Genomic DNA, 27,992 nt, shown 5'->3' with positions numbered 1-27,992 from the left:
AGATATCCACTTGGCTCTCTCCCCTATTTCCTTCAGGTCTCTTTTCAAACATCAACTCATCAGGGAAGCGTTCCCCAACACCCTGGTAAATGAGCAATCATTATCCCATCCAAACTAAGCATTTCTTATTCCCCTTAACCTGCTTCATTTTTCTTCACAGCACTTATCACCATCTGACATTTGAGTTTGTCTGTCTGAATAGACTTATAACTAGTAAGGAAATTGAATCAATAATCAAAAAAATCTCTAAACATTTCTCCAAAGATATATAAATTGCCATAAGCACATGAAAAAACACTCAATTTCACTAATCATTAGGGAAATGCAAATCCAAACTACAATGATATACCACCTCATATTCATTAGGATGGCAATTAAAAAAAAAGAAAATAACAAATGTTGGTGAGGATGTGGAGAAGCTGGAACTCTTGTAACTGTTGGTGGGAATGTAAAATTGTACGGTCACTGTAGAAAACAGTATGGTAGTTCCTCAAAAAATTAAAAGTAGAATTACCATATTCCTCTTCTAGGTATACACCCCCAAATTTGAAAGCAGGGTCTTGGATATTTGTACACCCATGTTCATAGCAGCATTATTCATAATAGCTAAAACATGAAAAGCCTCCCAAATGCCCATTACAGATGAATGGATAAGCACAATGTGGTATATGCATAAAATGCAGTATTATTCAGCCTTTAAAAGGAAGTAACTTCTGATATATGCTGCAATATGGATGAACCCTGAGAACATTATGCTAAGTGAAATAAAGCCAGTCACAAAAAGACAAATATTTTGTACTATATGAGGTACTTAGTCAAAATCATAGATACAGAAAGTAGAATGGTGGTTGCCACGGGATGGGGGGAAGGGAGGAATGGGGAGTTATCGTTTAACAGGTATAGCATTTTAGTTTCACAAGATGAAGTTCTGGAGATGGATGGGGTAACAGTGACACAACATCATGAATGTATTTAATATCACTGAACAGTACACTTAAAACTAGTTAAGATGGTAAATTTTATTTGTGCATTTTACCACAATGAAAAAAAAATGGGGGAGAAAAAAGAATATAAACCACACAGTAAGAGTTTTGTTTAATCAACAGTACTTTGTCAGGGCTTAGGAGGTACCTTGTACACAGTAGGTACTCAAAAATATCTGAATTACGAATCAATGGAAAACTATACTAAATGATACCAGGACACCTTCCATAATCATAAAGTAAGAGCCTTAAAAAGTAAAACAGATAATAAAGCTTGATTTACCTGTTTCTTTGAAAAGCTTTCATTAACTTTGGTTCCCATGGCAGCAATTCATTTAAAAGACGTATCAATGTACTATGCAATTCTTTTACAGCTTGCCTCCGATGATACCATTTGCCCTAAAAAACACAATTTTAAAAGTAAATTCCTTAGACTTAACCCAAAAGTAAACGCCAAGACTTATTTTCTGAGTAAAAAACAAAACAAAATGCCAATACCCATCAAATAAGTACATATCTCTTCTTCAGAAGGTTGCAGCAAGGAGGAAAATATCCTATAATAAATCTTCTTTGATATACTTTAAAGATTCTCAATTCTACAGGAGAAATCTAAAACCCATTTAATTAAACCAGGAGATAAAAAAATTTTTTAAAGTTTTTAATTGGGTCAATTATAAACATTTTTATAAATCACTAAAACACATGTAAAGATACAAACATTTATGTAACTATGTAAATGACATTGCTCACTTCTGTAAAGTTTCTGTAATTTTTCCAAAACAGTGGGGAAAAAAAGAGAGAAAGCCTGAATTGTTATCCTATTCAAAAGCCATCTTAACAAACTTCCTTAGGAAATTTTACAATTATTTTATTTAAAAATGTTTCCAGCACAGAAAAGCAAACAACTGGTCACCATTTTCAATACTATCATGCTATACTAACGGTTAATTTCTGACATGCCCTCCATTTGCTAAGTATTATCCTAAGTATTTCATTCATACTTGGAGAGAAAGAGACAGAGAGAGAGAGACAAACGGAGAGGGAGGGAGGGAGGCAGGAAGGGAGGGAGAGAGAGATCAAGTGAGCATGAGAGTTCACGTATACTAGCAGTTATAAAAACCCTCTAAAGTGTGTGCATTTTTAGCCTTACTTAACAAATGATGAAACTAAGGCTCAGAGAGATTAAATGACTTGTTTAAGGTTCTCTGACTTGAACCCAGATCTGCCTGTTGGTGAAGTCCAAGTTCTTTAGAACTAATTACATCACTGCCTCTTAAAAACTGTATTACATAAATTCAATCTGACACAGGTTATAAAACCTCTAGTAAAGATACATTTCATCAGTACCCATAAAATTACTTGAATACCATAGGAACAGGAAGATTACAGAAGTTATATCTTTAGGTAGCCAACTCCCCCTTCTCCACAATGTTAGTGTACACCAGCTATCCACATCACCACCACCACCATCACTATAGTCACTTACTGTTATATAACCAAGTTGTACTTCTTTTTTATTTGGTAACAGCTTTGAGATATAATTTACATACCACATAGTCCACTCATTTTATTTCTTTTATAACAAAAGGCACACAACTATATATGTTACAGATCACATTTAACCTGCATAAAATTAGATTTCACCCCACAGGAACTCTGAGTCAATTTGCATATAGGTAAAACATTAAGGCAGAAAAATAACCACTCCCTAGAGCAAAGCATATTCTAAAATCTGTGCATAAATTTCCCAACTTTATATATATCTAAAACTTTTCCTTTTGTCATGGAAATTTTAGACACATACAAAACTAAGTGATCAATAACACTGTATTTCCTACTCCTGAAAATTTTGTGCTTTAAACCAACACAATGTTTATGCACATAAAAATAAACAACATTTCTAACTGAGGTTTTTATACTTCAGAAGGGAAATTGTTCATTAGAAGAGTAGGAAGAGGTGAGATTATATGTGCATGTGCTCATAATGAATACGGAACCTAGGCTCACTGACTAATTTTTGTGTCTTCTCAGTGGCATAACAAATTATAGTATTGTGAAAAAATTTCAAGAAAAGTAACTTTTATTTCATATAATACACTAACCTGAAGAGACTTTCCATCTTGTCAAAAGCATTCTAAAAGGACCCAACTAACAATGAGTTATACCTCAAAAGTTTATTTTCTCAAAGAAATGTTATGAGATAGTATAAAGTGCATATTCTAACCCATGAAAACAAAACTATTAGATTATAAATAATAAAACTGAGCAAGAAATAACTTTCATCTATGTAAAGCTATTTGAGGAAGATGAAAAGGCAGGTAACAGCTACCATAAATCCTTTTCAGAATGAGGTAAGATTTTGTTTCAATAAAAAATAGAAAATAGTAGATGGAGATTTTTCCCTTTAACAAGGCATATCAACAACATTATTTTTTTCTACATATCAGCTTCTATTTGGCTCAAAAATGAAATGGTGATGGTGGAAATAAACTTTTCCTAAGCTAAAGAGAGCAGAAAGAGGTAAGGAATGAAGGTGGGGAGAATATTCTCTTCACGGTATAATTAACTGGAAAAGCATTAAAGGATTAGGGGGCGCCAGGCATGCTGAATTCCTTATTAACTGGGAGTTATATGGGGAAGAATTACAGATGCAGAGTTAACCTGGGCAGTACGGTGGCTGTATGGATTAGTGTGGTGGTGATGAGGTAGGGAATACAGAACTATCAGTGTTATGGGACTTTTAGGACTAGGTAGATGAAGCATGGGAAGGGGAGACTGTGTAACTGGATACTACTTAAAGCCATTTATCAACTCTGTTTGTGTCTCTACTAAATTACAACATTAATTTTTATAGGAAAGAGTTTTAAAAATATTAGGAAAATTTTACCTTTTGATTTTATTTTGGTTACTAAATTTTAATTAATCCAATGCCCAGAAAATATACTACTGAACAGGAGGGGTCATATAAATCAATCAGAGAATAGAGTCCTAACTTCCATATAACTCTGTTTTACCCACTGGCCTGTTTGTAAATGTCTAAGGCCTTCAACTTTATGTATGTTTTTTGGCCTTCTTCCCCTTCTTTATACTGCATATTCTCAACTTGGGGTAGTGATGGTATGGTATCTCATTTATATTTGAAAATGCCTATCTAATCATTCTGTATTTGAAAAACAAACAAAAAGTTTATTATTTTCATAACACAAATTATAGAAAGTAAAGGCTGATAAAATGTTTTGACTAGAAGATACATATAAAGGATACGATGACCTCAACAAAGGGCATCCCTATACCTGCCATGGGGTATGTGTGTCATCTATCAAAAGAGGGCATAGGTTTAAAAAAGTTCAGAATCACTGCTCCAGGGCTGGTGTTTGAGGTAATAAGGTACTTTAATCACTTGACAGTAAAAGAGAAACTCATACTGCTTCTTTCATTTATTATTTCTTTGGTCAATACAATCCAAATGGAAATAAAATAATATGTCCCTTTCTACCTAGTGCTGGTCTCAGAGTGTCACAGTATACAATGGAACTAACGTAGAGAAGTTATGAATTTTTAAATGAAGTTAGTCAAATGGTAATAATCTGCCTTAACTTGGATCTAATATAAAAATCTATTTAAAATCAAACAAAATATTTCCTGGACTTTAAATCAGATCATTAGCAATAGCTTAACTGACTGATCAACTTTATTTATATACACAGATAAAGGAAAAACTATCATGTTTCTTCTAGGATGAAATTATTAAAGCTAAAAGGGAACTCAGAGGACATAATTTTACAGAAGGAAAGTATCTAAAGTAAACAGAGAAGTACTTGTAGGTGGAAGAAGACTTTAGAATTCTAGATCTCCCGAATGCTAAAATCCACTTTCCTTCCACTACACAATGCCATCTCTCATGGGCTACACACAGACAATTCCTAAAGAAGAAGAGACTGTACTGTGTAAGTTCCTATATTTACACGTAGGTATCTCTGTAATGCAAACATTAAAATCTCTAAAATTTACTTTGTTTCATTTGTTTAATTACAGTAGTACTTAAAACTATGGTGATCTAAAGTTTAAAAGTGAATTAAAAAAACAAGGAAAACAGCAAGTTCCCCATCTTCAAACACATAAGAGAGAATATGGATATAATGAAAATCAGAAAGGCTCTTACAGTCTTTATCTGCACTGATCAATACAGAATCAAAGAAAGTAGATAGAAAGATTAAGTAAATGGTTATTTGTAGAACAGTGTTATAATTGTTTCTCTACTAAAAAATATATTTAATAAGCTTTACATATATGAATTTAGTGCTGACTTTTCTTTATGAACAGGTATGTGAATATGGGGGTAAATGAACAATTTTTGGTATTAGAATTCTCACTATTTTCATGGACAAAAATTTTTTTCTAAAATAATCCTAATGCGTTATGTGAACTTAATAATTCAAACATTTACTGAAGGTCACTTTGAAGAGAGTAATATATTTTTCTTTTATAAATTTACTATGAAATTTAACATAAAATAAAGTATGAATTCAAACATACACCAGGGAACCAAAGGTATACAATACGGTCTAAATTTGAGGCTTACCTTTCAATACTTTCTCAGCCAATGTCCACAGCAGCTGCAGATTGCCAGCTCCCTTTCCATGAGATGCCCCACTGTCAAACACTGAAGGTTTTATAACCTCATAGGGATTACTACAATAAGGAGCTGGTCTATGGCTACAAGATAAGTCCTTTGTTATATTATGCAGTTTTGTAAGTTTTTGAATGTGATAGGTTAATAACCTAAGGAACCATAAGAGAAAAGAAACTTTTAAAAAACTTACAAAACTACACAATATTGTAAAATGAAAAGTTGAGTCTATGTGTGTGAAATGAGTGGGGAGGGAAACTTACCTTACAACTAAAGAAAAACTCCATTCTGCTGCAGTAATCGGGTATGACAGCACCAGCATAATGCTGGCTGGGGTGTTGCAAGGAGAGGGAGTTGGCAATCTACTGATGCTGGGGACACTGAACATCTAGAAGGAAGAAAAGAGGAAAACAAATAAATTGCTTTGAATATTAAACTTAGGTGAAAGTAATTTGTTTACACAAATCATTCTGTTACTTATATAGATTTTCTTATAACATTATATCTAAACAAAATAGGTATCAACAGTTATATGAAGAAAAGATTAACATCACATATAAATATGCAAAGAATGCTTTTTTAAATTGAAAGGGTATTATTGTGAAGATGATAAAAAAGATAATTTTTATGGACAAAACATAATATATATGAAAAAGGCATCAATGCTCTTTTTCTACATGCTTTTACTTACAAATATGTTGTTACAGCACAGAAACAGGGATCATATGAAAAAATATTTTTTGTTATAGGCTTGGTTCTTGTCACAGACATAAATCACATGGTGGAAAGGGATTAGATAATAATACATCATGCTTTTCAAATAAAATTCAAATAACTTTTAGAAAAGCCAAATGGATTTGTCTGCAAAGATGTCTCATTTAAAATCACTAGCAATATCCAAAGGTAGGTTACAAATAATTTAAATGCAAATGTATAAAAACACAGCACAAATCAAATTAACTATATTTAAGCATGTTAATAATCCAATTATTTGGCATTCTCCTTAGTCTAAGTAATATTAAGTGAAAAGGTAGTAAGTATTTACTTTTTTTTTTTTCTTATTGCTCACCTAAAGAAATTACTACTATATTAGTATATTCCTGCATATTCACAGTTTTGGGGGTAAAACACTGCATTCATCTTGTTGGTATACAGTCACTTGAAAAAGTACTAGTTAGACAGTATAGTGAAATGTTTGCATATTAATATGGAAAAAGTTAAAGAGTATTTTCACACTTTCAGAGGTTCTAATATGAACTATCCTATCATACATATACTAGTATTTTCTCTTTAGGTACTCTCACCCATTTTCTCTTAAGACTAATTCAATAGAAAAGGAAAGCATTTGTACTTTATTTTAAAGATATCCTACATTGCACAGCATGTACATTTCCATTATATTTCTAAATTAGCATTTAACTAGAAAGCATGAAGACAAACAACTGCGTCAGTGATAATATTGGAAGTTTCAGTGTCATTTGACTTTGTATAGAGGGTGGACAGATCACATTCCCAGTGAGATAGTTACTATTACTGGGGAAGAAAATCTAACAATATGTATGTAACTGATGGTGTGTAACCATTTTCATTCACAAAGAAGAAAAAATCCTGAACTAGAAATTAACTATTGGGTAAGTATCTGAATTTGATTCTTTTTAGTAAATTGGTGGTAACAAAGAAGTTAATAAAATTTTATCAAATCTATACCTGATATCAGAAAGGTGGCTTCTCAAGCAATTCACTGCACAATCTTAATCACTAAGTAATGTTACATATGGTATCATCAGAGCATAAAAAGGTCCATGTAAGTGAAATTAAGACTGGGAGTATCTTAAAAGCAGGGTCAGTATCCTACTTATTTTTACTTTCTCAGGCTCCATCACAATGCCTAGCAGAGAGCAGGCCCACAATAAGTATTCAAACTATAGAAGTAAATTTCTTAGCTTACTGAGATTTTCTACTGAGCTGCAAAAGATTTTAAAAAATTGATAGAAACGTTCCTAAAATATGTCTTCCAGATTTTCTGAGTACACAATGAATATAATTTAACTCTTGATGACTTGGATCATCATTATGAACAAGTTATTGTTTCATATTTTAAGGCAGTGACTGCAGGGTTTACAGGGCTATAACCTATGTCCCTATATTAAGTGGTTATTGATTACTAATAGTTTTGGACTCCTAAAATCTGCTTTTGTAGGTTTTTTCCTCAATTGTCTATTAGCACTTCATGCTACCGCCACTAAATCTGCCTTAAATGGCCTTGTCCTAAGTAAAAGCACCTGCTACAACTAGTTAGCATCATATCTTCATTAAAAGAAACTGGTTCCATGCAAGGATTTTTTCTATTTTAAAGTGCTAGAGATCCACATGTGGACTCTGGGCCTTCTATTTAGACTCCTTTTAATTCTCTGGTAGATTTGGGATTAATTTTCCTTCCATATATAATGTACCATTTTTACCTTTTTTACAGAGTCTGGTAAGATGGTAGGAAAGTTCTATTACTGTTCAATCTTCTCCATTTTTTGGATGGTATTCTTCCCTAGTTCACAAAAGGTTAAACTACCCTATCTTTAAATTTTAGGGGCTTTCCAAAGATTTTGATATCTTCTGTAATATAAAAAAGAGAATGATGTGAAGCTCATTTTTTGGTCTTAAGCACCTCACGGATTTAAATTCAATTTTCCAGAACTCTTGCCACTGAAAGGCAGTAGAGTAACAATTAAATAGAAAATAATACAAATTTACTTGGGGCTTTGAAAAATATCTGGCATTTAGATTGTTACTTACATTTGAATAAGTGTGTGTGATACGTAATTCAAAAGAGTTTAAGGCAAAGAATAAAAGCCACACTATGAAGTTCTAATTATAGAAGGAGCTGTCACCGAGTTCAATTCTTCCTTGAAGCTCACTGCATGCTGGGAACACGCAGCATTAATTCTCTGGCTGATGTAAAAATACGAAACAACAGTTTTCCCTTTTAATTGGAACTTTTCTTAGAAGAAAAGAGGTGTTCAAATATTGTTTTTAAGAAAGTTTCCCTGATGGGATACAGACTATGCCACACTGCAGTAAGTTGAAACAGTGAGCACTATTAACAAGAGTTAAAATCCAGTTCTTAGTTGAGCAGAGTAGTTATTAAATGTCAAAAAGAATGCCCCAAAGCAAGACTTACCATAAATAAATGAGGATAATGCATTTTCAGATAATTCAGTGACTACAGTCAAGTTTTGTCTTATCAGCCAGCTATTGTTCTGGTTCACATTTCCTGTCATCTAGTTCTGTTTTCTTACTATTATTTTGAACATGTCAGTTAATATTTGATTCTTCATAAAGTCCATAAAGTCTTACTCTCAAATAATATATTAACATGTCATTAAGGGAAGTAAAGCAAGTGTCTAGAGTGTCTGGTGACCTCTGAATAAAAAAAATGGCTTGAAAATAAAAGATTAAGTCTTTTATAAAAGGACAGGAGTTAGCGCAACCAATCCTGATTAAAATTAAAAATTTATCCCCAGGATTGGCGATAAAAAGCTTAAGCTCTAAAGTGAATTCCTTGAGGATGAGGACTTTGTTTTAGTCTCTGAATTTCAACCAAGTTCCTTGGTATTACGCATAGTACACAGAAAACAATGAGGAAGTACTTGCCTAATGAATAAGACTAGAATATGACAGATAGAGAAACTTATTTATTTTATTTGTTGTACAGGGTTTCCAAAAGGTTATTTTAATTTTTTGAAAGCTTTAACTATGACAATTTAAAGACAGAGTGTTTTTCCCCCCACAGATGAGCTAGTTTTCAGTTTTGTTAACCATATCAAAAGATCTAGAGTAAGAAAACAAGATACACAATGATGTAATTGCCAAAAACTTAAATAAAACTAATTAAAGGACAATTTAGATATTGATGCAACCATATGTACAACTAAAGTCATTACGTAAGTTAATTAGGGCATATTCAGGATTTTGAATGTATCTAAAGTTCCTTATACTGTAGTAAAATAGACTTTTTACTCTAAATAGATGGCTATAAAATAATTTTGATTTGATGCCTCACTGTGAGCAAATGGGATATGGAGAGAAGAGGGAAAAAATCCCATAATCCTACATTATAATAGAGTAAAATTTCTTTGTTACAGGTGTTAGAAAATAAGATTAATGTATAATAATTTCTTTGCCTTATATCAAGCTTTTACTATATGCAACTATGATTTAGGGGTTCACATAAATTCATATAAGTGAAGTTTTATACATAATTTGACTATATTTTACCATTTACCTGTGTATTATTTCTTACTATATCTTCACTTTTTAAGAATGTTTTCCATCATATTTTAAAAAATGAACAAAGAAAATACATATACAACCAATTTATAACTTCATTTCCTATAATGAAGGTAAAAGGTAAATGGTGACCATACTTAAAAGAGGCCATAAATCATAATGGATTGCAGACAGCTGAGATGGATCTGAAGCTAAGGTCAAGAATTCTTTTAACAATCTGAGAAAATCATAAAGGGTAAAGGTTAATACTGACATTCACAAGTTCCATCAAATACAAGTCTTAATTAGAAATATATGATATGATTAAATGGTCTCAATCATGGAATCTGGCATATGATTTCATTGATTTCTACCTAAGTGTCAAAACATCAACTTGTTTTCTCCCCATAATAAGCTGGCAGCAGCAACTCATTATGAGAGACTAGGGCCCTGATCAAAAACAGGCATATGCCAGGGTTCTGCAATCTCTGCACAACTGACATCTGAGGACAGATAACTATTTGCTGTGGGGGGCTGTCAGGTGCACTGTAGGATCATTACAATGTAGAATATTTTTAGCAGCACGGCTGGCCTCTATCCATTAAGTGCCAGTACCACCTCTTCAACTATGTCAATCAAAAATGTCTTCAGACATTGCCAAAGTCTCATAGCAGCGCTGGGCAGGGGTGGGGGGTGGGCAGAATCATTACTCACTGATAACCACCGGCTTTTACAAAACTCTGTGACCAAAAACTAGGGTGTCACTACCTCTGATCTAAGCTTCTGATTTCTCTAATGTTTGATCTAGCTAATGCACAGCCTTTGGTTAGGCAAGATAAGTGCTATTATTGTATTATGAATTTAAATTATTTTAAGAACATAATAGATTAATTTTATTCATGACTTGAAATTCCTTTCTAATTCTCTTAAACATGCCTTTTGACATACTGTAATTATTATGCATATATTTTTTGGATGTTTAAAAAGTTTAACATTTCATGAATACTTCCATGTAGTAACAATGATCTACAAATATTTTATTTTACTAGCCATATGATATACCACTGTGTTAATATTATTGCTTGGTTAGTCATCTCCCTACTGTTGGACATATGGGCTTTTCCCAAATTTCTACTATTAGAGACAGTCTGCTGAACACACTATTGTGTAAATTACTTTTCGGGGGGGTAGGGGAGTAGGGTGAAAAATGGGGGAAAATAAAAGTTAAATATCAATTAGGATTATAGGATCAAAGAGTACAGGCAGTTTTATAGCTTTTCTTACATACTGAATATGAAATACAGAAATATTTGAAGTCTGTCTTAAAACTTGCTCAGTGTTGAGGTGCTTAACTGCTAAAAGGTGTATTAGAAAGATAGGGTATTATATTTTAAATTTTAGTTTATCTATATTGATAAGACTATCATTTATCATTTCATAATCCAGAAAAGGTTTCTTTTCTTATAACTTTGTTTTTTTGCCAAATGTTCCCTTTTCCTTATCTCTATACTGATTTTTCATTATCAAAGAAAAAAGACTGAAACCTCTTTGAAGATCTAAATTATGATATAAAACATACGGAAATTAACCAAATGCAAGAAAAAAAGGGTCACATGAGAAATTCAGAAATATAACCACTTCTGTATTAGCCTGACAAAAATCTAACAAGTTTGATTATTTAGACAGCAAAAATGTCTAATAAATTTCAAATACAATAGGATCAGGCAAATTTATCAATATCGTAGCTCTATCTTTCTGGAAAACTAATAAATTTCCTAAATTAAAAAGACTACTTTCGGGCTTCCCTGGTGGCGCAGTGGTTGAGAGTTTGCCTGCTAATGCGGGGGACACGGGTTCGAGCCCTGGTCTGGGAGGATCCCGCGTGCCGCGGAGCGGCTGGGCCCGTGAGCCACAACTACTGAGCCTGCGCGTCTGGAGCCTGTGCCCCGCAACGGGAGGGGCCGCGATAGTGAAAGGCCCGCGCACCGCGATGAAGAGCGGTCCCCGCACCGCGATGAAGAGTGGCCCCCGCTTGCCGTAACCGGAGAAAGCCCTCGCACGAACCGAAGACCCAACACAGCCAAAAATAAATAAATAAATAAATAAAGTAGCTATAAAAAAATTAAAAAAAAAAAAAAAAAAAAGACTACTTTCCAAATAATTAAGCAAAATGCAATTTTTCTCTCTTGACTAAAACCACAAAAATAAAAACAATAAAATGTCATGATTTCTCCTTTAGGGCACTAAAAGAATCCTATGATCTAAATAATAATGAGATAGACAAAATGAAAGGATTTTGTCAAACTACGTACTTCTATTTATGTCAGTCAGAAGTCTGGTATAGCACTGGAGGACGTAAAGGATGTTGAGTTCTCTTTGAATAAGCCTTTAAATGAAGTAATGGGATCAAATGAACTAAAGCAAACTCAGAAAATTAAATCATTTTTTCTCTCCTCACATTAAAAATCATAAGTAGAATTAGTTGTCTTGCAAGAATAAGTAAACAATCTAGACTTTAAAAGATTGTAAATCTTCCAGTACAATGAGTAGCTCAATGGCAAAACCTCTAAGAGATTAAGAAAGCTTTTTTAATGGAATGTTGACCTGGATAAGGAAATGGGGTAATTCTTCCTTGTTGCTTTGGTAGGAAAAACTATCTAGAAAGGCCTTGCAGAGAAGCTCCCAAAAGCAGCCAGGTTTTTAAACGAATCCACATTAAATCCTCTATCACATATGTAATTTCTATCTTTAGTAAGGGCATTTGTGACAACCAAATGTTTATATGGAATATGTCTTCCCTGTTACTGAAGCCATCGTAGACCTGAAAGCTGATGATGAATAATATTGGGTGGGCCAAAAGGTTCGTTTGATTTTTTCCGTAAGATGGCTCTAGTGGCACTTAGTTGTCTTTAACTTCATTTGAAACAATTTTGTTAGATTATATGTGACAGCTGTCATATCAGTGTGCATTTAAAAAAGACAGCCATTTTAATATTGAAGATGGAAGAAAAAAGCAACATTTTCAGCATATTATGCTTTATTATTTCAAGAAAGGTAAAAATGCAACTGAAACGCACAAAAAGATTTGTGCATTGTATGGAGAAGGTGCTGTGACTGATCGAACGTGTCAAAACTGGTTTGCAAAGTTTCGTGCTGGAGATTTTTCACTGGACGATGCTCCATAGTCAGGTAGACCAGTTGAAGTTGATAGCGATCAAATTGAAACAATAATTGAGAACAATCAACATTATACTACGCAGGAAATAGCTGACATACTTAAAATATCCAAATCAAGCATTGAAAATCATTTGCATCAGCTTGGTTATGCGAATTGTTTTGATGTTTGGGTTCCACATAAGTTAAGCAAAAAACCTTCTTGACCATATTTCTACATGCGATTCACTACTGAAATGTAATGAAAACGTTCCGTTTTTAAAACAAATTGTGACCTGCGATGAAAAGTGGATACTGTACAATAAAGTGGAAAGGAAGAGATCGTGGGGCAAGCAAAATGAACCACCACCAACCACACCAAAGGCCGGTCTTCATCCAAAGAAGGTGATGTTGTGTATATAGTGGGATTGGAAGGGAGTCCTCTATTATGAACTCATTCTGGAAAGCCAAACAATTAACTCCAACAAGTAAGGCTCCCAATTACACCAAGTGAAAGCAGCACTCCGCTGAAAAGCATCCAGAATTAGTCAACAGAAAACGCATAATCTTCCATCAGGATAACGCAGGACTGCATGTTTTTCTGATGACCAGGCAAAACTGTTACAGCTTGGCTGGGAAGTTCTAATTCATCTGCCGTATTCACCAGACATTGCACCTTTAGATTTCCATTTATTTCGGCCTTCAAGAAATTCTATTAATGGAAAATATTTCAATTCCCCAGAAGACTGTAAAAGGCACCTGGAACAGTTCTTTGCTCAAAAAGATAAAAAGTTTTTCAGGAACTTTGAAGCTGCCTGAAAAATGGCAGAAGGTAGTGGAACAAAAGGGTGAATATGCTGTTCAATAAAGTTCTTGGTGAAAATGAAAACTGTGTCTTTTACTTTTACTTAAAAAACTGAAGGCACTTTTTGGCCCACCCAATAGAATTGTTTTCACTCTAAACACTATTTTTCACAGTGATATCCTCTCATGAAGATCAATATTAATATTTCGTTTGTCTGGCAATAGTGAAGGAAGCTCACCAGGCAAGGAATAAGCAAAATGGCTATCACTATTACCAAGTTCATATATTTCATTAGTAAAATTCCTCAGGTCCTTACTATGAGCCTAATTCTAATAATACGGATACTTGCTTTGTAACCAACAGTATATCAGCTAGGGCGAGTACATGGACACACATAAGAAATGACAGGCTGACAATGAAGAGACAGAACAAAAGCAAAAAAACAAGCAGACAAAAACCTTCAAAATAAATAATCTAAAGGCCTATTGGTGAATGTTTAGAGTAACTGACATCAATAGATTTTTAGGGTATCAGTACAATTATGGATATTCGTAATGATCCCTGAGTCATCAAAAAAGTGTTAAATTATGTTCAGTATAAAGGAGGCAGGGACATTTTTTCATTAAATGATTAAAGGAAGAATTTTAGTACTGAAGGTTTAGGTTTCAGCTTCCTAGAAAATTCAGTTAAGTGGAACCCCTTATTCCCAAATGATGACAGACAAATAAACTGGTATTCTCCAATACTAACATAAAAATTCAATAAAGTGAACTATTATTACAACTAACATTTATCACACTCAGTATCAGCTTTTGTAAAAAAAATAAGGAATGGCACTGAGATGCAAACTTCAACTATTATTTCCTTTATGCTGTGTGGCCATTTCATTGATTGAGATAAGTTGTTCATGAAAACAGTTTTTTAGTCAGGTAATTTAAGGGGAAAGTAGCCTGTATACTGTTAATCTCAATAACATTATCCCCACTAAGTACAGTTCCAAGAATTTCTATTTCTTGAAGAGCAGAAAACATATTTTAAAACTAATATGCAAATATCAAGGGTCATGGACAAGTTAAAAATTTAGAGACATAAAATCTAATCAGTTAAAACCCATACATAACCTAAAATTTTCTGATAAACATGTCCCCAAGGACTATAGAGTCAAATATTTGTAATTCATGTTTTCTTTTACTCTTGTACTTGTTCCTGTGAAGGAAGGCAATATGTTTATACCTCATACCACCAATGGAAGTGAGGTGGATGGCTTTACAGAAAAACTCAAGGATGCTTGCAAAAGTCTTTTTCTCTTACAATACATACTATAAGTAAGTATATAAGCCAATTATGCTTAAAACTATCCATTAAGAAGAAAACTCTAATTCATAATATGGGAACAAATTAAAATGCATACGTTATTGTCTAACTGCTGCTAATAAAAACCAATTAGCAAATTTACTTAACAGAATTCTGTTTAGAGTCATGAAGTATGGACTAAATGGCTTCTGCAAAAAAACTATAAATAAAACCCTGATTAAAAGACTATTCTTTCCTATTAAAGATTAGAATCAGTCCTTTATGAGCATACATATAAAATATATTAAAAAAACACTTTTGGCTGAGGAAAAAATATTTTAATATAGTTTGAGAAATACATCACAGAGATAAGTTTTAAAACAACACTTGGGGTTCATTCCATATGAAGAGATTGCTGATATACTCAAAACAAAACAAAAAACCCCTCACAGTCTAATAAGGATTCAAACCATTTTTAATGGAAATAATTGTAAAATATACAGTTTTCTGCATTCTCAGATTATATATTGTACACAATGTGTATTGAACATGTTTTCTTCTTAATTGATGGCTATCAGTATGAACAGTATCCCATCTCTTAGATTACAGCGATACTCTCAGGGGCATCATATTAGTGACTTCCAAAATGCTTAAGGCTGTTTTACCTCTGTATTAAACGACCTCATAGACGGTTGTACTTTTATGGTACTTTAATTTCCTTCCTTCAGAATGCTACCAATATGTTCTTTCTGAACAGCATATAAAATGACTTTAACAAATCTGCTGATATGAATGAAGCTTGCTGTATCACTAACCTTATTATACATCATTCTAGATTAACAGGTTCTGAGCAAAGACCTAAAAGTGGTTTCATGACGTTCCTAAGGCATAAAACAAAGGGATTTTTTTTTAATGGTGATTGATTTTTTTTCAATGCTTAAAGCCTTCTCCATTTATTTATTGGTATGTAATTGTGTTTCAAATCTATAACACAATTATAAATGTCAGTTAAATGGGTATTACTGATTTAATAAATAACATAATTGTTTTACCAAGTGTTGAGTGAATTAAAATAATGCCCCTTACACTCTAGTCTCTCAAGAACAGTAAAAAGTGAAGGTAAAGATTAATTGTGAATTTAGTATAGTGAAAGTTAAAAAAAGACCTTCAGCTGATAAAGGTTCTTAAAAAAGACATATTGTTAAGCATGTATCAAAAACATCTGGGGCAAGATTAAACAATTTACATACGTTATTTATGTCAGAGCTAATTGAAATTTTATGTTACTAAGCAATAAACTTCCATTAAAAGCATATAATTATTAATTAAGAATAATTATATTATTATAATATATAATAAGGTAAGCACTACCCAAAAAACTACCAGTCAGAAAACAACCAACCAGTATACTGGGAAATATCTAAAACTATACCTGATATAAACCAGGCAAACAAAATTAATTTACTTGCCCCAGCACCATTTTTGTGTATTAAAAATGAAAACTAGACCACATAGGAGAAATAAAAGAAACAATGTTTCTATTTTTCATTGCAAATTTTTATGTAACTCAGGACAACAAGATTTAAAAAGGCTTTAGGAAAAAGCAGGAATAAATTTTAATGCTGACAATAATAGATAGAACTTTTGGATCAACACCTACCGATTTTTTTCTACTGTTTTCCAGATCTTTGAGTTCATTCTCGATTTTTGTGATTAATTCCCTGAGTTCATCAAGATTAGTGCAAATAAGCTAAAATAAAACACAAAAACACAGCTTGATAACACATAATATAAAACACCCAAAATGTGGTAACAGAAGTTGTTTTAACACACTGAATTCACAATTATTTGTCTTTGTAACAGCAAAATGCAAAGAAAGCTCCGCAGTTTATATTTTAAAAGATATTTACTTGTTATGATGTATGAACTTCAGGCTTTCACCCCACATCCCCACCTTTCAGTTTGCTTTATAATCCAGGTTTTTTTTTTTTTTTTTTTTAACATTCTTAACTTTCAGCCCAGAATGACAAAGATCTGGAAACTCACCCTAGATTTCACAGGTTACTGAATCACCTTTAAGAAATGCTTCATCAAGCAGTCCCCTAGCAGATGAATAAATGCACCCCTGGAGAACTATCATTTTACCTTTGCTTTGGTTGCTAACTATACAATTTAACAAATTGCATTACTGCTGTTGGGATTGCTAATAAAGAGGGACTTCAACTATATGAATATATTCAAAGAAGTTAATGTAATTAAGTATACATTCTTAATATGATCTTCTTAGTAGTCCTTAATAAAACCATCTCCAGAGATAGCATCTATTTCCTTTCATAATTGTGTGGCTCATTTTATTTCACCTTGGTAATGCTGGCAAATGGCCAAAACACTTGGTCTTTAATTATTAATTAATAATCACACTAGTTTGGCTTAATTACTAAAGATTTAAACAGTGAAGTATCAGCAACAATAACAAAAGTATTAGTAACTACATTTTAGTTCTTGTAAAATTATACTGAATTTTTCCAATTTGTTCAATACATTTTACTTTTTTTTTCTAAAATAATTTAAGCTTATATTTTTAAAAATCTGTCGTGAAAAAGAAATAGAAGATTTCCAAACGAGAACTGCAACCACATATAGAGGAAAAGTTTTAGATTAATGAAAATCTTGTAATGTTTATACTGTGTGATAATGAAAAAAAACCCCACTATACTTATAAAGCTACTAATTCATCATTAAATTTTTATCAGTCCCATGTTTCTTACATTCATTAATTTCTTGTAAGGGTGTTGTTTTCCTAAAAGGCATATTTTCTTTTAAAAGAAAACAAACAAAAACAACAAAAGCAAAAGTAGGCTACAACAAGATCATTCCTCATGACTATGTAACAAAAATGAGAGACTAGGAACACCGACACTTTCTTTATCATTAAGTTGAACCATATGAAATTGCTGATATGCCTTTGATCTACAAAAATGGCAACGTGGTTCAACCTAATAGACAAAGAAAAAGTTATCACAGATAATATAAATTATACTTAGTATTAACAATTATTAGAAACATCTACATAATTTCAAACTCACAGAACTGACAAAGCAGGGAAAATATGTATTTAAGTAACCCAAATTAAATAATTTCAGAGTAGAAAACAGTATGCAATGATGTAGTAGGACAGTGCAGCTGATATTTATTACACACTACACATTTCCATTTGCCAAATCTAGAATTATGGAAGAAATGCTGATGGTTAAGCAGTGGACTAGCTAATTATATAAGTGCCTCTAGAACTAGATAATGTCTTCAACTTCTGTTATATCAGTAAAGCCTCAGAACCACGTTGGCCCTACACCAGGTTTCTAGAAAGTACTCAATGGGAACTGAACTTCCCATTGTATAATCTGCTATTATGACTACCATGTCAAATTTGCCACAGAGCTTGCAGATGGTTACACCCTTTTCACTGAACTTGATGTATTAGTCAATAGCACACCATGGATTTCTCATTTGCACATGTGGCAAAGCTCAGAGGAATTTTCACTTGCATCTCAGCTGTCTCATTACACATGGAGTAAGGGTACATTTTGCATGTACATTGTAGAAACTTATGGTAACAATGAAAACATATACCCCTACACCTGAACACACCCTAAAAAATTTAAGATCTTTTAATTAGCAAGCAAATATTTATATCCCGTTTAAGGGAACAGATACCACAGTTCTGAAGTCAAACCAGGAATGATTTCCACAGCTTAAGAGCTATAAGTAAGCTGTACTACATCAGTGCTTCTCAAACTTTAACGTGCATAAGAATCACCTGGGAATCTTGTTAAAAGGAGGTTTTTGATTTAGTAGGTCTGAAGCAGGACATAGGATTCTGCATTTCTAACAAGTTCCCAGGTATGGTCTGAAGATCACATTTTTAAGCAATAATGTACTAAATGATTATGAATTACAAATCTGCATGGCTATGGAAACATGCTGGTAGTATGGAGCTAAATGAGTATGAAAATTCAAAAAGATTAATTTCCAAATAGGGGATGGAATAGTGAATTAAATGCACAATGATAAGACAAATGTTTCTTAAATGACATGACTCAAACATAAATTTTGTTGAATTTGAGGGTCAAAATATTTTTAGCAATATTCACTTTGAAGTTATCTTAAAATGACTTAATATCTACATGACAATTTATACTCTCTTTATATACCTCTCTCTACATATATATGCAATACCTAATATATATACCCAAAATATACAGTCAAGTTAAGATATTAGAAAATTCTTGTATGGGAACATAATTCTAATTTTATTACTGATATCAAGGGAAAAATAATTTGATTTATGCCAATTCTGTCATATATACACTCTATTCCTTCTCTCTACAAAGTAAGGCATATGTGTGGCCTTTAAACTCAATTCATTTTCAAATGGTGCTTTTAAAAATAGAATCAATCCAATAAGAAATGTTCACCTCAATAAGGAGAACAGATGCATTATTTGAACAAAGCAAAACAGCTTATTAAGACCTCCTCATTACCTTAAATTTGAAAAAAATATCTAAGGCTCGGTGCTTCCAGGGGTGAAAAGGAAAGCTCCATAGCAGCTTGGATTACAGTCGGGTCACACTACCAACACTCATAAGAGAAGGTTTTCAGTCATACTGCAGAGGTTAGAAGAAGAGTTTTATCCCCCAAGAAGTACATCTTCAAGGATGTCACACTCTCCCTCAAATTAACCTTTCACTTGATGCAACCCATGAGAGAGTCACAAAATCATAAATCTTAGAGCTGAAAGGAACCGCCCAAAAAATGTAATTTGGTCCAAACCTTGGCAAAGGCTAAAAAGGTGTATCTCCAATTCATATACAAGCTAGTTAAAATTAACAGAGATAAAGTAACCTAAGATGACACACTCATAGAGAAAACCATGGAACCTAGGACTCCTCCTCCTCCTACTAGATCATATTCTTTAAGGGTTCCCTCTAAACAAAATAAAACAAAAAAACTAACAATAATTGAACATGTATTATAGTTTTAGGAATTAAATTATACCTAAGCTTTCACTCCTATTAAATGGTAAATATTAAAAGGCCCTCTCTCCAACTCAAGAAGCAGAAGTGTGTGTATACAGTGGGGGAGGGGAGGTCCTGTAGAGATTGAAAGAACTCCATGACCATATCTCAGAAAAATTACAAAGTAAATTATTTCTTATTTCATCACTACTTCAAGCTAGATATTATGCCCTTTGGGTATAAACTCAATAGGTTTGAGAGGTGTTTACTTTATTGATTCCAAAAAGGACACAAGTAAGGTAGCATACAAAAGTAAAAGAATATAGTAATTACATTAAAAAGCAAAGGGAAAACAATGCAAAGTCAAAATGAACAGGTCCAAATAAAATGGATCACATTTACTACCATTCTAATAAAACACTCCAATAATTTATTTAAAAAATTATAAGTAAAACAATAAATGCATCGTGTAAATTCAAAATCTATATTATATTTAAAATAAAATTATATTAACATCTGTTAAAACTATGAGGACAGGAAAATTCCTTCTCACTTCTATGATCATCATATCAGCAATAATGACTACTTCAAAACCTGCAAATGAAGATATCATGTGTGACATGACAAGTAAGTATGATTAACAAGTTAAAACATTTTTATACCACTATATGATATGATTAAAACCTGATGTTTCTCTCAATGTACTATATATAAAAATGGAAAAAATTTTAAGGGGAAAGCAAAACCCCATGATGTTAAAAGTGAAACAAAAAGCTGAAGTTGAAAATACTCATTTTATTAGGATACATTTCACATGCATGAAGAACAAATGAGAAGGATAAGGATGTGTAAAGAAAAATATTTTTAAAGAAAAAAGGTAGCAATTCAAAATAACAATACAATCAAAAGGTCCTTAACTCAGTGAAGCAGTCAAACTCTAATTTTAATTTTGGTCCCAATTTGTCACATTGAAGATAGTACTTTATTTCATATCCCTTAGTTTCTCCCTTGGTTAAATGGAGAAATAGAGCTTCTTCAGAGGTATGTTGGATCAGTGAGTTTACGCTTATGTTTAAAAATAATACTACTATGTAAGTCTTAATCAACAGCTGGATTCTGGATTTCCTCTGCAAAGGAGCCTTTCGAATAAATCACACATATGGAATAGGAACAAGTACACATGACATGAAAGATTTTGATTACCAACAAAAAGCAGAGTCATGGTAACTAAGGCTTTTAAATTATTTTAAAGACTTATCTTATTGAGACTTGACAAATTAAGCTTTAAGAATACTTTCTGGGACCTTCAAAATGGCAGAGGAGTAAGACGTGGAGATCACCTTCCTCCCCCCAAATACATCAGAAATACATCTACATATGGAACAAATCCTACAGAACACCTACTAAATGCTGGCAGAAGACCTCAGACTTCCCAAAAGATAAATATTTTTTTATCCTTTTTCTCTTTTTGTGAGTGTGCATGTGTATGCTTTTGTGTGATTTTTGTCTATACAGCTTTGCTTTTACCATTTGTCCTAGTGTTCTGTCTGTCCTTTTTTTTTTTTTTCTTAGTATAGTTTTTAGCGCTTGTTATCATTGGTGGATTTGTTTATTGGTTTGGTTGCTCTCTCTTTTTTTATGACTTTTTAATTCTTTATTTTTAATAATTTTTAAAAAATTTAACAACTTTATTTTATTTTATTATTATTTTCCTTTCTTTTTCTTTTTCTCCCTTTTCTTCTGAGCCGTGTGGCTGACAGGGTCTTGCTGCTCCGGCCGGGTGTCAGGCCTGTGCCTCTGAGGTGGGAGAGCCGAGTTCAGGACACTGGTCCACCAGAGACCTCCCAGCTCCATGTAATATCAAATGGCAAAAGTGCTTCCAGAGATCTCCATCTCAACGCTAAGACCTAGCTCCATTCAACAACCAGCAAGCTACAGTGCTGGACACCCTCTGCCAAACAACTAGCAAGACAGGAACAAAACCCCACCCATTAGCAGAGAGGCTACCTAAATTCATAATAAGGTCACAGACACCCCAAAACACACCACCTGACGTGGTCCTGCCCACCAGAAAGACATGATCCAGCCTCATTCACCAGAACACAGGCACTAATCCCCTCCACCAGGAAGCCTACATAACCCACTGAACCAACCTTAGCCACTGGGGGCAGACACCAAAAACAATGGGAACTATGAAGCTGCAGCCTGTGAAAAGGAGACCCCAAACACAGTAAGTTAAGCAAAATGAGAAGACAGAGAAACACACAGCAGATGAAGCAGCAAGGTAAAAACCCACCCAACCAAACAAATGAAGAAGAAACAGGCAGTCTACCTGAAAAAGAATTCAGAGTAATGATAATAAAGATGATCCAAAATCTTGGAAATAGGATGGAGAAAATACAAGAAACGTTTAACAAGGACCCAGAAGAACTAAAGAGCAAACAAACAATGATGAACAACACAATAAATGAAATTAAGAATTCTCTAGAAGGAATCAATAGCAGAATAACTGAGGCAGAAGAACAGATAAGTGACCTGGAAGATAAAATAGCGGAAATAACTACCACAGAGCAGAATAAAGAAAAAAGAATGAAAAGAATTGAGGACAGTCTCAGAGACCGCTGGGACAACATTAAACGCACCAACATTCGAATTATAGGGGTCCCAGAAGAAGAAGAGAAAAAGAAAGGGACTGAGAAAATATTTGAAGAGATTATAGTGGAAAAATTCCCCAATATGGGAAAGGAAGTAGTCAGTAAAGTCCAGGAAGCACAGAGAGTCCCATACAGGATAAATGAAAGGAGAAACACTCCAAGACACATATTAACCAAACTATCAAAAATTAAATACAAAGAAAAAATATTAAAAGCAGCAAGGGAAAAGCAATAATTAACATACAAGGGAATCCCCATGAGGTTAACAGCAGATCTTCCAGCAGAAACTCTGCAAGCCAGAGCAAGCGGCAGGACATATTTAAAGTGATGAAAGGGAAAAATCTACAACCAAGATTACTCTACCCAGCAAGGATCTCATTCAGATTTGACGGAGAAATTAGCCTCATGGCACAGGGAGATCAGCTTGGTGGTTTGTGACCACCTAGAGGGGGGCGCTATGGAGGGTGGGAGGGAGGGAGGGAGACACAGGAGGGAAGAGATATGGGAACATATGTATATGTAAAACTGATTCACTTTGTTATAAAGCAGAAACTAACACACCATTGTAAAGCAATTATACTCCAATAAAGATGTTAATAAAAAAAAAAAAACCTTTACAGATGAGCAAAAGCTAAGAGAATTCAGCATCACCAAACCAGCTTTACAACAAATGCTAAAGGAACTTCTCTAGGCAGGAAACACAAGAGAAGGAAAAGACTTACAATAACAAACCCAAAACAATTAAGAAAATGGTAAAAGGAACATACATATTGATAACTACTTTAAATGTAAATAGATTAAATGCTCCCACCAACAGACAGAGACTGGCTGAATGGATACAAAAACAAGACCCATATATATGCTGTCTACAAGAGACCCACTTCAGGCCTAGGGACACATACAGACTGAAAGTGAGAGGATAGAAAAAGATATACCATGCAAATGGAAATCAAAAGAAAGCTGGAGTAGCAATTCTCATACCAGACAAGAGACTTTAAAACAAAGACTATTACAAGAGACAAAGAAGGACACTACATAATGATCAAGGGATCAATCCAAGAAGAAGATATAACAATTGTAAATATTTATGCACCCAACATAGGAGCACCTCAATACATAAGGCAAATGCTAACAGCCATAAAAGAGGAAATTGGCAGTAACACAATCATAACAGGGGACTTTAACACCCCACTTTCACCAATGGACAGATCATCCAAAATGAAAATAAATAAGGAAACACAAGCTTTAAACAATACATTAAACAAGATGGACTTAACTGATATCTATAGGACATTCCATCCAAAAAGAGCAGATTACACTTTCTTTTCAAGTGCTCATGGAACATTCTCCAGGATAGATCACATCTTGGGTCACAAATCAAACCTTGCTAAATTTAAGAAAATTGAAATCGTATCAAGTATCTTTTCCGACCACAACGCTATGAGACTAGATATCAATTACAGGAAAAAATCTGTAAAAAATACAAACACATGGAAGCTAAACAATACACTACTAAATAACCAAGAGATCACTGAAGAAATCAAAGAGGAAATAAAAAAATACCTAGAAACAAATGACAATGAAAACACGACAACCCAAAACCTATGGGATGCAGCAAAAGCAGTCCTAAGAGGGAAGTTTATAGCAATACAATCCTCCCTCAAGAAACAAGAAAAATATCAAATAAACAACCTAACCTTCCATCTAAAGCAATTAGAGAAAGAAGAACAAAAAACCCCCAAAGTTAGCAGAAGGAAAGAAACCATAAAGATCAGATCAGAAATAAATGAAAAAGAAATTAAGGAAATGATAGCAAAGATCAATAAAACTAAAAGCTGGTTCTTTGAGAAGATAAACAAAATTAATAAACCACTAGCCAGACTCATCAAGAAAAAAAGGGAGAAGACTCAAATCAATAGAATGGGAAATGAAAAAGGAGAAGTAACAACTGACACTGCAGAAATACAAAGGATCCTGAGATATTACTACAAGCAACTCTATGCCAATAAATGGACAACCTAGAAGAAATGGACAAATTCTTAGAAAAGCACAACCTTCTGAGACTGAACCAGGAAGAAATAGAAAATATAAACAGACCAATCACAAGCACTGAAATTGAGACTGTGATTAAAAATCTTCCAGCAAACAAAAGCCCAGGACCAGATGGCTTCACAGGCAAATTCCATCAAACATTTAGAGAAGAGCTAACACCTATCCTTCTCAAACTCTTCCAAAATATAGCAGAGGCAGGAACACTCCCAAACTCATTCTACAAGGCCACCATCACCCTGTTACCAAAACCAGACAAAGATGTCACAAAGAAAGAAAACTACAGGCCAATATCACTGATGAACATAGATGCAAAAATCCTCAACAAAATACTAGCAAACAGAAAACAACAGCACATTAAAAGGATCATACACCATGATCAAGTGGGGTTTATCCCAGGAATGCAAGGATTGTTCAATATACGCAAATCAATGTGATAAACCATATTAACAAATTGAAGGAGAAAAACCATATGATCATCTCAATAGATGCAGAAAAAGCTTTTGACAAAATTCAACACCCATTTATGATAAAAACCCTCCAGAAAGTAGGCATAGAGGGAACTTACCTCAACATAATAAAGGCCAGATATGACAAACCCACAGCCAGCATCGTTCTCAATGGTGAAAAACTGAAACCATTTCCTCTAAGATCAGCAACAAGAGAAGGCTGCCCACTCTCACCACTGTTATTCAACACAGTTTTGGAAGTGTTAGCCACAGTAATCAGAGAAGAAAAAGAAATAAAAGGAATCCAAATCAGAAAAGAAGAAGTAAAGCTGTCACTGTTGGCAGATGACATGACACTATACACAGAGAATGCTAAAGACGCTACCAGAAAACTACTAGAGCTAATCAATGAATTTGGTAAAGTAGCAGCATACAAATTTTTTGTTGTTGTTGCAAGTTAAGTGTTATTTATTTATTTATTTATTTATTTCCAGGATACAAAGTTAATGCACAGAAATCTCTTGCATTCCTATACACTAATGATGAAAAATCTGAAGAAAAATTATGGGAACACTCCCATTTACCACTGCAACAAAAAGAATAAAATACCTGGTAATAAACCTACCTAAGGAGACAAAAGACCTGCATGCAGAAGACTATAAGACACTGATGAAAGAAATTAAAGATGATACCAACAGATGGAGAGATATACCATGTTCTTGGATTGGAAGAATCAACACTGTGAAAATGACTATATTACCCAAAGCAATCTACAGATTCAATGCAATCCCTATCAAACTACCAATGACATTTTTCACAGAACTAGAACAAAAATCTTCACAATTTGTACGGAAACACAAAAGACCCCGAATAGCCAAAGCAATCTTGAGAAAGAAAAATGGGGCTGGAGGAATCAGGCTCCCTGACTTCAGACGATACTACAAAGCTACAGTAATCAAGACAGTATGGTACTGGCACAAAAACAGAAATATAGATCAATGGAACAGGATAGAAAGCCCAGAGAGAAACCCACGCATATATGGTCACCTCACCTTTGATAAAGGAGGCAAGAATATACAGTGGAGAAAAGACAGCCTCTTCAATAAGTGGTGCTGGGAAAATTGGACAGCTACATGTAAAAGAATGAAATTAGAACACTTCCTAACACCATACACAAAAATAAACTCAAAATGGATTAAAGACCTAAATGTAAGGCCAGACACTATAAAACTCTTAGAGGAAAACATAGGCAGAACACTCTATGACATAAATCACAGCAAGATCCTTTCTGACCCGCCTCCTAGAGAAATGGAAATAAAAACAATAATAAACAAATGGGACCTAATAAAACTTAAAAGCTTTTGCACAGCAAAGGAAAACAAGATAAACAAGATAAAAAGACAACCCTCAGAATGGTTGAAAATATTTGCAAATGAAGCAACTGACAAAGGATTAATCTCCAAAATATACAAGCAGCTCATGCAGCTTAATATCAAAAAAAAACAACCCAATCCAAAAATGGGCAGAAGACCTAAACAGACATTTCTCCAAAGAAGATATACAGATTGCCAACAAACATATGAAAGGATGCTCAACATCACTAATCATTAGAGAAGTGCAAATCAAAACTACAATGAGGTATCACCTCACACCAACCAGTCAGAATGGCCGTCACCAAAAAATCTACAAACAACAACTGCTGGAAAGGGTGTGGAGTAGAGGGAACTGTCTTGCACTGTTGGTGGGAATGTAAATTGATACAGTCACTATGGAGAACAGTATGGAGGTTCCTTAAAAAACTGAAAACAGAATTACCATATGACCCAGCAATCCCACTACTGGGCATATACCCTAAGAAACCATAATTCAAAAAGAGTCATGTACCACAATGTTCACTGCAGCTCTATTTACAATAGCCAGGACATGGAAGCAACCTAAGTGTCCATGGACAGATGAATGGATAAAGAAGATGTGGCACATATATACAATGGAATATTACTCAGCCATAAAAGGAAACGAAATTGAGTTATTTGTAGTGAGGTGGATGGACCTAGAGTCTGTCATACAGAGTGAACTAAGAAAGAGAAAAACAAATACTGTATGCTAACACATATGTTTGGAATCTAAAAGAAAAAAATGGTTCTGAAGAACCTAGGGCCAGGACAGGAATAAAGTCGCAGAAGTAGAGAATGGACTTGAGGACATGGGGATGGGGAAGGGTAAGCTGGGACGAACTGAGAGAGTGGCATGGACATATATACACTATCAAATGTAAAAAAGATAGCTAGTGGGAAGCAGCCACATAGCACAGGGAGATCAGCTCAGTGCTTTGTGACCACCTCGAGGGGTGGGATAGGGAGGGTGGGAGGGAGACGCAAGAGGGAGGAGATATGGGGATATATGTGTATGTATAGCTGATTCACTTTGATATAAAGCAGAAACTAACACACCACTGTAAAGCAATTATACTCCAATAAAGATGTTAAAAAAAATATATATATATAAAGAATACTTTCTATGACTGTTATAACTGTGTACAAAAAGAGAATTCACATAATATTAGATTTCTCTCTCAAATATTAAACAAATTAAAAGGCTTCTGGGTAAAAGTTAACTTTATTAAGGAAATCAATATTCACTTTTCAATCTAAAAATCTTACATTATAAAACAGAGAAAAACAAAAAATAATTTAGTCAG

General features: G+C 33.7%; 1 protein-coding gene across 4 annotated transcripts in view; it reads right to left on the bottom strand.

Annotated features, from left to right (window-relative positions):
• The window catches only part of KIAA2026 (KIAA2026 ortholog), a 106,302-nt gene that overhangs the window by 11,256 nt on the left and 67,054 nt on the right, over positions 1 to 27,992 (bottom strand). For 3 of the 4 annotated variants that reach the window (XM_057548701.1, XM_007182190.3, XM_057548702.1), the window contains 2 exons: positions 16,788 to 16,877; positions 1,267 to 1,382 (listed from right to left, as the gene is read on the bottom strand). In XM_057548701.1, coding sequence (XP_057404684.1) covers positions 1,267 to 1,382; positions 16,788 to 16,877 — 206 coding nt within the window. The remainder of the gene's footprint in view (positions 1 to 1,266; positions 1,383 to 16,787; positions 16,878 to 27,992) is intronic. The other variant, XM_007182189.2, reaches the window with a different exon arrangement.

This window comes from Balaenoptera acutorostrata, chromosome 6 (genome assembly GCF_949987535.1).
Source record: "Balaenoptera acutorostrata chromosome 6, mBalAcu1.1, whole genome shotgun sequence".
NCBI classification, from domain to species: Eukaryota; Metazoa; Chordata; class Mammalia; order Artiodactyla; family Balaenopteridae; genus Balaenoptera; species Balaenoptera acutorostrata.
The sequence above is the reverse complement of the archived record's forward strand: the minus strand, read 5'-3'. Positions and strand labels throughout refer to the sequence as shown.